The sequence below is a fragment of the Xiphias gladius genome, chromosome 11 (assembly GCF_016859285.1).
Source record: "Xiphias gladius isolate SHS-SW01 ecotype Sanya breed wild chromosome 11, ASM1685928v1, whole genome shotgun sequence".
In the NCBI taxonomy this organism is placed as follows: domain Eukaryota; kingdom Metazoa; phylum Chordata; class Actinopteri; order Istiophoriformes; family Xiphiidae; genus Xiphias; species Xiphias gladius.
In genome coordinates this window covers 17,179,272-17,191,712 of record NC_053410.1, presented here as the reverse complement: position 1 = coordinate 17,191,712, position 12,441 = coordinate 17,179,272, and the positions used below count along the sequence as shown (strand labels likewise).

Here is a 12,441-nt window from a genome sequence, read left to right as displayed (position 1 = left end):
AGAACTATGTTATAAACCAACCCAAATCACAACTTTATACATTTCCATTACAAAATCTTTACCCCAATATTTCCATCCCATTTGACTTTACCCTCTATAACTTTTTAACTGGCTTTTAAACTAGTTATATACATTTTCAAAAAGAACATCATTTAAATTTATAGTTGAATCAACCTTTTATGATTTAAAGGATAAAACAATTTAACTTTAACATATTACAAATGCCCACCCCATTTATAAATAGCCTAATTAACAAGAAATAATAAGCTAATTGCAATACAACAGTTAACACAGTATACATTCAGAGCATCTAGTCAAAAGACAATGTCAGAGTAGGTACAATCACTATAGAGTCTAAAATAATACGGCTTTGACAAAAGCTACAAGACATAAAGAAGGAAAAATTCATGAGTTTGACTGTCTAACCATTGCACATTGATGATGTGAGAGTCAATGGAAAAGTAGTTTCTCAAAAGTATTCAGAGAATAAACCAAGTAAGTACCAGGAGATAGAAAGAACAGCTACAGAAAAACTCCACTCCAAGATTGGAGGGGCACTTTGGCATTAATGAGGGCAAACTCTGCATCACCCTTTTGTCAAGGCCAATAACCTCTCCAGAACAGAAGACTTTCAGCAAAGTGGCACTGTCTCTGAGTGCTTTTCCCCCGGTATTGTCTGCTGAGATTGAATTCAGTCTGCTCCATTCTTCCGGCAGATTGACAATGTTTGTCCCATCAACTATATTAATTCAGTTCTGCCAGATAAAAGATCAGGTAGCTATCAACGATTCGGTGGAGAATAGCTTCCAAGAGGAAGGATCGTATAGACATGAAGGAAAGGAGGTAACCTTGTAACAGATGCACAGCTGGTCTGATGAAAGGTCTTAGAGGTAAGAAGACGCATAAAAAGACATTTTTTAATCGCATCAGCTTGAATAACTGTAGAGGATCAGCTACACAGAAAAGGGTTTAAAGCTTGTCTTTACAGCTCATGGAATTTGGCTGCAGTTGATTGTGCCAAGTTGGAGCACAAAGGCTTGTGAAGGAGATTTAGTGGAACACTTCTCCCCCAACATTGACGCAGAACGATACATTCTGCATTACAACAAAGCCACACGATTTGATGCGGATCTCCAAATGTGATTTAGTGAGCCACACTTCTGAAACAACATCTAGTCCTCTGTAGTGATACAGTACCTTTAAGTAATCAAATCAGCCGCAATGGACATGGACTTAGTTTAGCCATTTTTCATATTTCTACATTTACTTTTTCCACCATTTCTTAGATCACTTTAAATGGAGTACCTTAATCTAAACTCGGCTATTAAACCTGCACAAATTCATATTCAATATTAAATGGTCACAAGTGGTCAAATTTCATGTGGAACTCACTTATACAATCAAGTGTCCTTACACTTCTATTGACCGAGGACAGACTGATGTTGAAAGGACAAGGCGTGCCGCATTCTGTACTTATGAAATTGTCAACATATCCCATGAAAAGACCATAAATAACGTGTTAGTCGACTCTGACTACCAAGGCTCAGTCCCAAGACACAAATCTTTAAAAAGGCTAAATGATTTCCCAAGTAAGTTGGACACTGTAGCAAACGTCACTCAAACAGGAACAAATAGTGCTGTTGTTGGGGACCTATTTTCAGCTGTCGATTAATGTACATCTGGTGCTTTGGTGAGTATTTAAAGCAGCATGGTGTAGGTGTGATTGACTGAAAATAAACTACAGAGTCCACGTTCATCATAATGACAGAACATGGGAGCCAGTGCAACATTGTGACTCATTTCTTTGTTTTTAACATGGTTAGGAGAACAATTGAGCTCCATGGCAAAGAGGAATAAGCTAGATCGGGCTTTGGTTACACAGACGATACGTGTTAGTAGGATCAACTGATTGCTGGGTTTGGTCCTTTCATGTGATTTGTGGACAATACAAAAAATACAGAATAGCTCTAAGAATTATTGAGCAGTATGTTTAATTTATGCTGCGGTGAAAAATCCATTAAGCTACTTTCAGGTATGTGGATGCAAAACACACAAGCCTCCAGGTGGTTTTGGCTTAAGTAATGTCTGTCTACTGCCTCGTGCTGAATACACACTATATTTCCCTTATTTGGGGCTCCTGGAGCTCTGCAGCACCTTATTCGCCTTAGCGCTGTGCATGACGGAGGTATTACACACAAAAAATGAACTAACAAGCAAGCACAAACACTGCTGTACTTCCTTCTATTCTGAATGTGTTAAATTACGGAATAATCCATTAATTGCTATTGTCATGGAGCATTCATGGGCTTTGTTAATTCCTGTCACCTCCATTTGTCAGTCATGGGGTGTTAGTTGTGTCACCTCTCTGTGTTTCCTGCTACTGTGACACATCATCTCAGGAGAGGTCAGCATCAGCATGGGCTCTGGAGAACAGTTAGCCATCAGCTTTGGGAGGACAGTGAGGACACATGAGTTTAGACTCAAGAAGAGCAGCAGTCATTACGATGGTACTTTTCCTGATATATTCATTATTAATTAAGGTTATATTTACGTGTGTATATATATATATATATATATATATATACACACACACACACACATATATATATATATATATATATATATATATATATATATATGCTTGCTTATTTTCTTGAAAGTCACAATATATAAACAGGTTGTGACTGTCTTGTAGTTTTCATTTTAAATTACAGATTCTTTGTTTTTCCTTGTGCTGCTATCAAAATTTTGTAACAGTGATGACAGTTTGTTGAAGAACAGGGCAAGTAAACAGGCGCACACAGATACAGTAAACACACACACACACACACACACACACACACACACACACACACACACACACACACACTCTCACATGCACTTATCTTCACACACAGTGTGACACTGTGCCAAAATCCTCTACTTCTGTGCAAGAACATGCTCCATTTTCAAAGACAGTAGCGCCTTATCTATTTGGCTCTACACCCCGTGGCATGCTCAGTCTATGTTTATATTGAGGTTAATTAAGTGTGGATATAATCATGGTCTGATCATGTATTGATCCCCACTGTGGGATACCGGAGTGTTAAACAATGCCATCCCCTGGGCTTCGATGCAGCAGCAGAGCCCATTCATCCTGCCTGCAAGCGGAACCTGTGACTGCTGCTGAGTGGTGATTTGGTTTGGTATGGGACAGCCTGGCTTATCTCCTCTGCCAGACAGCAGCGATTCAGCTGAGCTGTCCCAGCCAACCCGCTTTGCCCTCACTCATTTGTTTTCTTTTTTGTTAATAAAGTGGTCAGATAAGCTGGGAGCTTTATCTCATTACAAACCCTAGGACACTCGCCACATTAAATGAACAAATATGCAAATGCTTCCTCTGTTCATGGAGCCAGGCAGAATTAAAAAGGAGGGACCTACACAAATCTCGCTATTATTTTTTTATTATTCTGCTACCCTTTTTTTCCTACTCTGGCTGTGACAGTCATTGCCGCATTTTTAAGCATGCTCAGTGATGACTGCTTGCACAATAGGCTGAATGGGCTCATGGATAGAACAGAGGGGAAACCAGAGGAGGTAAGATGGAGCTTTGATGGATAAAACTAACCCCCGTCCTCTTGTATCCCACAAATCGGACTGCACACCACAAGGTGGAAAAACAGGACAGAGGGTGAGATCGACAGAGGGGGCAGGGTTGGACAGATAGAGGTAAAAAGGAAAGAAAAAGAAGGAACCGAGAGCTGAGGGGAGTGGAGTGATAGACAGAGAGCTCTGTAAGTGTACCACGCTCTGATAACAATAAAAGAATAAGGCCAGGGACCTCTCCATTATCTTTGTGTGCGGCGTGTGTTCATTGGATGCTCCGATAGGATGCTGCACTGTACCCTGCGGGCCTGGCAGCCCCATTGTGATGGTATTACTTCCATGGCCAAGACTCGGGAGAAGGGGCTGATTTTTTTTTGTTGCTGCCCAGCCTTTTGTGTGTGGCGCAGAATGAAAGCGGGACGAGAATAAAGGAACGAGGACTAAACTACAACAAATAGAAGGCTAGTTGTGTGTTATGTGTGCATTTTGCATTTTATATTCTAATAATTGTGCTAAAGAGTTTTAATGGCCCATAAGTATGCAGTACGAGACTTTTTAATTAGATTAGGAGGGCAGCAATATAGGCCCTGGTGAAGCAATTATTTCCTTGCTTTGAGAATGATCGCTCCCACCCATATAATCTCCTCCTCTCTGTCTTTCTCACTCTCCAGTCATCATTTTTATCTTTGCTGTCTACTCTTATTATAATCACTGTTGATCTGTGAGTGGCCTAAGAGTGGCTGAGGGCCGCTATTATGAGTTTGTTAGAGGCATACATGGATACTAATCAAACTACAGGCGAGCTGAGAGAATAATGGTTTTGTGTGCAGGGGGTCATGGGAGGAACAGTGCAGTGATTGTGATTAGATGTAATTAGTCTGCAACGAGCCTAATAAGGTAGCTGGACTTGGCGTTGTCACAGACGCATGATTGGTGGGGATGAGATTGGTCACTTTTTCCCTTCAACATTTATAACTCAGCACTTATAAGAGGAATGAATCTTATAATATTATAGCTCTTCTACGTTGGACAAACAATTGACAGAAAAAATAATCGAAATATGCAGATTTAGTTTCCAATTACAATATGCTAACAACCAGTATTTAATATACTGTGCTCTGTTTTCCACTGCTGGGCATTAAATAGTCCAATGCATGATTAAAAACTGTTTTCACCAACTTCATCCAGTTTATGAGCAGGACGTCTGTATATATTATAGGTGTTTTGGGGACTGAGGGTGTTTGTTTGAAGATTGAGATGGTAGCATCCAGGCATTTAACCCTGTTATGCATTCTGCCATGTCCACGACATGTCAAAAGCCATTAGCTTCCCCTCTCCACCTGAGGCAAGAAGCGAGGATTGAGTCCCAGTCATATAAAACCCTCTTTCATTTGGATGAATGCACTGGTTATAGCTAAAAAGGTCACTAAACATCATGCAAAAGGGGAGAGACAGGTTGAATTTGTCTTCGTTCAACCCAGTCATGTTCAGCATGTTCAGAATATAGCAAATGTTTTTGATTTCAGGCAGCAGCTTTTAATCTTGTGGAGTAAATGTTACGCTTGCTCCCACAGTAAGTTTGCTGTTTGTGTTTTGAACAGCCATATTTACACTCCTTTAATCCTCTATAGCTTTTGTCAAAGCCTTTAAGCAGTTAAAAAAGTTAACAATCAACAAAACAAGCAGTGGCATTTAAATTCTTTTTGAGAGCCGTCATAATACTAACATCTTGACATTCTACAGAAACGTATCAGTGTTGCTGAGCTGTTTTCCATTTCCAACAGTAGATTACTTCATATTTTCCCCAGCACATATCATGACACAGAGCCCGCATTTTCCCTGTGATGAATGCCCCTTTCCACAGACAAAGTTCAATTCATGGAAGTTATAAATTACCACTGCACTTTACGAGAAAGTGCCGGTACAAGTATTCCAGTCGTACAGTATAATTTAGAACTTATTACATATAGTATACTCTTTCAATTATTAAATACTCATTACACGGGGCAGTAAGTAGGGAATTCATCTTCTACTGTCTTGTAAATGGTATTTATGAAAAGTGCCACCCCAATGAAATTATTAGTAGTGACACTAATGGCAAAAAAATTAATACAGCTTCATTTTGTCTATGAGTAACTGTGGTGACTGCTGTGGAAATGATTAATATAAAAGTGAATTGTCATGGCTAAACCAGATGCTGTAATATAGCTGATCATGTGGTATCATATTCTGAGTAAGCAACAAATTAATTCAGGTATTCATTTAGTTTGACTGTGTTATTACAGGTTTGTCTACCCTTTCTCCTTAATTGAATCAATCTACTGTATTGGTAGAGACATAAATATTGAACTGGCACACAATTACTTGCCACGACAAAAGTGGCAGTTTGTGTGTAAATAGCCTATTGATTTGACTTACTGCGAACACAGTCTGTAGGTGGATTACCTATGTATATGTGGAATATAACGCAGATGTGGCTGCCCTTTTGAACAGTTTATATTTTAGACTTTAGACTGGGGTTTCTTAAGTGCAACGTATTTACATATACCTAAGTCTATTAACAGCATTGATTAATGTAAAGTGATAAACTTTGGAGATGAATAAAAACTCAACAACACTGGTATTAATCTTAACAACTGCTGGAAACAGAAGCATAAAAAGCAATTAAAGCACATGCCAAGTCAACATAAAAACATCCTGACAGGCTTTCATAGTTGGCTTGACAATCTCTCGGTCATTTTATCGCCTTTAAGCAACAGCAGATTTAATTAAAGGAAGAGTGGGTGACTCACCTGTGGGGTAGCGCTCAATGACTGGCAGGTCATCCACCTGCAGAGTGGCATTACCCCCACTCCTCGTAAACTTCACTATATGGTACTTTCCGTCATTTACAAACTTTGACGTCTCCTCAATATTAATGTCATCTGTTCCGACATTAAATACAACGGCGATGTTTCCCTTTTCCTGAAAAGAAAAGAACACAAACAAGAAAAGGTTTTAGTGGCGATAAACATTGCTGTTTTCAAAAGCCCACTGTTGCTAAGAGACCTCATTAAAATTTTAAGTAATTTTTCAGCATGTTGAAGAGAGGGTAGTTATCTAGATACTGTATAGCAGGTACCACATTCCCTTTATTCTGCATCTTAACAGAAAGCAAAACGACGGTAAAGTAAAATCAGTGAAATGTTTTTTTAATGTGTCATATCAAGTGCAGTGACAGCTCTTGGTTCAAAAATAAAGAACGGCTGGAACATTTAGCAAACAGAATACATGATTTTGTTCTATTCTGCGCTTTGGTGGCTGTTTGAAAATTATTATTCCATTAAATTATCAGGGTTTACATCTTAAATTTCCTTCTGCACTTTTAGTTGCTAATGGCAAAAATAAAATGTACAAATCAGTAGCGTTATATTACTTTGAGATATTGGGGGGAGGATGTTGCAATTTTCCTCTTAGTCAATGGAAGGGTCCAAATAATATTAATAATACTGAGGAGGGTCTTGATTTTTAAAAAAGTGAAACATAATATCCAGCCCCCCTCCCTACCCCAATAATTGTTATGCAGCCCCTAAATACATCCACATACTTTAATAATAATTTATTATTTTTAAAAGGATACATTTTGTACCTCTACAGAAATTAAGAACTGAGTGGCATGTAAACAGAGCAAACATCTATTTTAGTGACACATTGTTTTGCTGTAGATTGTGTGAATAGATTGGATAGAATAAACATTTATTTCAATTTATAGTAATTCTGGGCAGACCAGTTATTGATAAAGGGCAAGAGAACGGCATTAATGACTTAATGGAATAACAATAATTGAATTACACGAAGTTTGTTCATAAACTCGGTTTGTAGACAAGATTTACTTCGTAATAGGTACTTTTAGTCAGAAACGCCATTGAACTTAGCATTTCTTTTTTACTCTTGAAAAAAGACTCCGTAGAATCAAGGTGAAACAAGAAAACATAAAGAAATTGTACATGATTTCATTAGTATAACTGTCTCTATGTAGGTTGGCTGTGGTGTCCTGTGGTGTTTACATCTGTCTCCCTCTAGAAGAACACATATAGCGGCATACCCATCCCAGAAAAACGGGGATTCTTATCACATCTTTTTTCTGTGTCTGTGCAATGTATTATGTTATTTCAAGTGTATATTTATTAAACTGCAAGACCTGCTGGGTTGACCACAAAGCAGATTACTGAATGGAGGATTGCCTCAGATTAGCAGCCGCAATTAAGATATGTGTTGCTCTTGAACGTGTTATTGGTCCCGGAATTTCTGCACTCTTCTTAAAAACTTTATAAAAACATTTTAGCAGCACAAATAGGCATACTGTGTCCTTTATTGTATTTGTATATTCAGTTAAATAAATTGTATAGTAAATGGATAAGAGTATCCCCTCGAGCTCCTTTGCTATGCACCTGTTCTGGCTCTCTGTGTAATGATGCTATCTGGTCCTTTAGAGTGTAATAAACACATATTTTTTTTTAAATACATTTTTTTGGTTCATCCATCAAACACAAACACACATAAACCCAATGTCCTATGCCCCCCCCAGTCGCAAATACTGTAGACACACCCACGTCATCACTTTAAAAACCCTGAAGTAAATTCAAAGATTGCTGAGAGGAAATCAGGAGGATCATTGAATCTGAGCTGTTCCTGTGAAACTGAATCATTAAGTTGTAGTAAATACTGCCATCCTTACATAAAACCATAAACATGGAAACATAAAGAGAATGTTTCAAAGGAAGTTTGAACCCACATTAGCCTCAGTCTCCTTAGATGGGTATCTAGTCTAATAAGCTCCTTTTTACAGAACTAGATCGTAGTCCCTGAATCCTACTACTTAATCCAGCTGGGTGCATATGTTGGTGCAGCCTCTCTCTCTCTCTCTGCTTACGAGCTGCAGAGAAAGGAGCATCTGGTTGGAGGCTCAGTCTACTGTAGCAGCGCAGCACTCTGCATGTCATTATCCAGTCAGCACAGCCAATAGTACACTGCACATCCATCTCTCTCTCTCTCTCTCTAACTTTCCCATATGCACAAACTGACTCTTTTTCGAGACCTCCACCACACACACACACACACACACACAAGCACACACGCACACACAAACACTTACAGAGCACGGTTCCCTTAAAGTGCAGAATGAGTCGAGCACGTCTCAAGAGCCAGAAGCTAAAGTGCAATTAAAACCATTTGTAATGTGTCACACCATGTTACCAAAACTAGGCCAATTGTATGCTTTGTAATGTAATTTCAACAGATTATATAAACTGATGCATTGTTAGCTACAGTACTAACACAATTTACTGACTGCTTGAGGGCATAAACACTAATCAACAAAAGCTAAAAAGCAGATGGCTGCAGCTCGTGTCAGGTTTACAGATCTGAATGGGTGAGAGGACGATCTGTAGATGTTGGTGTTGCAGTAAAACCTTGAGTTAACTGTAAGATGTGTCATTTTGAGAGATTTGGCCCTCTTGAAAGCCTTCAGCAAGAGCCAGCAGCAGTGCCTCAGCAGGACTAAATGCAGTAAGAGACAGCAGACGAGCATCTGCCAACATCAGACCTCCCACCATGGCTGAGTTTCAAATATTTCAAGGACTTGAAAATAAAGAAAAAATTAACATGGTATTTAGGGAACTCTCTATCAAGGACTACCACACAGTGAAGACATTAAGTGAGAACTTTTTTAGTACCACTGCTCTTGGAAAAATGAGAGCCAGAAAAAAGGTTTAGTAGAGGGACCAACCCAATTAAAATCCTGCTTTTAATAGCCTCCTTCAATTGACTTTTAATGTTCCCCATGGTCTCGTTAATAAATTTACTGCATTTAGTCACAAACTGCCAACTCGAATTTCCATAGCATAAAAAAGCCTACTTCACAGTCTTGAAAGAGATGAAGAGGTAGATGAAAGAGGTTAACAGACAAAGGATAAAAACTCAACCATCAGATTTAGGAAGTCAGATGTCAGATGAAAGATAAGACCTAAATCTTAAGGCTGAGGAAATACAAAGTTACATTTCTGACATGCTTAGAGCCCATGTTTCTCCCATATTAACGTGATTAACTTTGACTGTTATTGCCTCAGCCTTTTGAGATAGGGCTGTCATTTGCTTTGAACACCAATATTATTTTTTTCTCAATAACAATCCAATACAGCTCAGCATTTCCTGAAATTCACTCTACTTACTTCTCAGTTAAATCAGCACTGAGAGGAGCCTAATCCTGACACTCTAATAGGGTGCAGGCTTATGTCAGAGAGTGATTGATAGCTGCTTACATAAACCCAGCCCATTACACCCTGTACAATTTTAGGGCTGCTCACTTGGTAAGTGCTGCTCCCCTTAGGGCTACCCCCCTGGGAACATACCGTACGGAGCACACATACCGCACCCGAAGAACTCAGCCCTGCCTGACATTCTGCACGCTGCCTTGATTAATTGCTCATCAAGCTGCAATAGAGTTTAATTAACTGATGAAGCTGATCCACCATTCTCTTCTAATCTGCTCTTTTTTTTTTTTATGCTTCTCATCCTTGCAGCTGGAGGGTCGTGTAACTGCAGCAATACTCAGGGTGTCAGTTTCTTGTTAAAACTCTCCATCTGCACTCATTATACAGCCATAGAGATACTTGTTTTACTAGCTATAAAGCTGCAAGACAGCCTCTGTAGACCAAGTGTTTTTTCCTGAAATTACTAGTAACGCTGAGTAGGATTATTGTTTCCCTCCAATTATGTCGCAAAAGCCCAGTCTGAACAAATATTTGTTAAATACTTCAAGTCAGTCAGTTGAACTCTAGATAAAACCTGCTTAAACCTCTGGATAACAGTGTTCCCGTAAATCATAAATTGATTAATGAATAAATTTAGTTTTGTCTTTATGTTTTTTTGAAAAGGATATGGTATGTTGTTCATAATCTGCTTGAGGGTCAAACAAACCAAGTGCAAAAAAGAAACCCCACCAAGTCGGAATGATCCACACGTTTGTAATGGTTTATTGTAGCAATCTTATTTCCCCGGCCCAAGTAAATACATCGTAAAATAGAAAGGAAGTGAAAGTGGTATTTGAGAATATCGGGCCTGCGCTTCAATCTCTGCAAAAATGAACACCATGGTGTAGGTTGTCCTAACGTTTTGCTTGTTTATGAGTCATTCAAGTTGACAACCATTGTGCACCCGTCACATTTCATATCTCACCAGTCCGACGCCACGGGACTGCAACACATCTCCCTTTGGTGCACATGTCTGTGAGGGGTGTGCTGGCAGGTAGGAAAGCACCTCTGTCATGCCTTCAGTCTGTGTTATGTGTGTGTATGTCTCTGTGTGTGCACGATTAAGGGGTATTACGCTCTCACTGTAGAAGCTAAATGTCTTAATGTAGCTAGGGTAAGGCAGACTGTACTGTTCACTTTATCTTTTAATTACCTCTGACATTCTTCTGATTTTTTTTTTTAAAGCAAAGTTTGGTTAATGAAATTACAGATATAATGGAATAATTAGAAGAAAGAAAATGGATTTTTGCCCCCTCACAGCACGTGGTCCACATACTTTACATTATGCTGAAATTCATCCATACACCTGCAATATCAGGTACACCAATACATACAGACATGCAAACACATAAAATCTAGAGTGTAGTAAAGTTACATGGTTTTGCAGAAAACTGAATTTTAGCCTCATAGCAGCATATGATACATTGAATCCCTTATATCCAAAATGATTTAAAGATGTTATGGACTGTGACAAACCGACAGTATATGAACTGTATGGGTTTGAAACCAGGGGGGCCTGCATATTGAATTTTATTTCATACTTTTGGTATATAGTTGTCAAATATAAGAGTTCAAATTTCATTTATCCTATAAAATACTCACCACAATAACAATAACAAATACAATGACATGCAGCAAAAAATTATAGTACTTACACATAATATACTGTGCAACAAAATAAGACGAATTACAAATTCTTCCCACCAAGGTTGCAAATCTTAGATGTATAACGTGAAGATTTTTTAGAAGAACTTTGCGCTAATCTATCAATATTTTTATCTGAATCTATTCCAATCTGCACATATGTACAATTCTAAATTAGGTTCCTTATCACTGTCTGACATGTAGGTAGTATAATGTGGATGAACATATAGCTGTCAGCACATTGTCCTCTTTGTACACATAGGCGAGCAATAAGCCCTTAAACAGACAGACCTTGACATCAGCTGAGGATAGGTGAAACTTATTAACAAGAGTGCAGAGCATACTGTATAATTTTACACATTTTCATTCTATATCTTTATCATCCATTAAATCATCTTTAAATTGCTGGCCAAGATATTTGACCTGACTGTTTATTTTAAGAGCTTCCACATTAAAAAAAAAAAAAAAAAAATCCGGAGATTTATTCTCTATTCTCTTTACATCTAATTATCATTGCATTAATGTACTCTTTTTTTGTTATTAAATCTGATGTTAAAGTAGAGAACCATACTGGGAACGTGTAATTATTGGGCTGGAGAAATACAAAGAAATCACCTACATACATAAAGGTAATTATTTGGAGATTACTAAAACAAAACCCTGTTTTACAAAGATTTACTGTATGCATTTACAACTTAAACCAAAAAGAGAGTGTAGTTTATTAGGCGGTGATGATGATGTGAAGAGGATGCAGGAGACTCCACTGACACCGTATTGATTGCCTATAAAGGTTTACTACAAAGAAGTACAGCGTCAAATCAAGCATCCGCAGATCCGCTCGTGAGAGGGTGTGAAGCCAATGAACCGCTCTGAAAATCATGGTTTCATGATTAAAAAAATGGTCTCAGTCACAAAGCATTAA

At 38.4% G+C, this 12,441-nt stretch overlaps 1 protein-coding gene across 26 annotated transcripts in view; it reads right to left on the bottom strand.

Moving 5' to 3' along the window:
- Nucleotides 1-12,441, bottom strand: part of LOC120796508 (neurexin-1a) — a 241,461-nt gene that overhangs the window by 37,368 nt on the left and 191,652 nt on the right. For all 26 annotated transcript variants that reach the window (XM_040139437.1, XM_040139431.1, XM_040139432.1 and 23 more), the window contains one exon: nucleotides 6,378-6,549. In XM_040139437.1, the coding sequence (XP_039995371.1) occupies nucleotides 6,378-6,549 (172 nt within the window). The remainder of the gene's footprint in view (nucleotides 1-6,377; nucleotides 6,550-12,441) is intronic.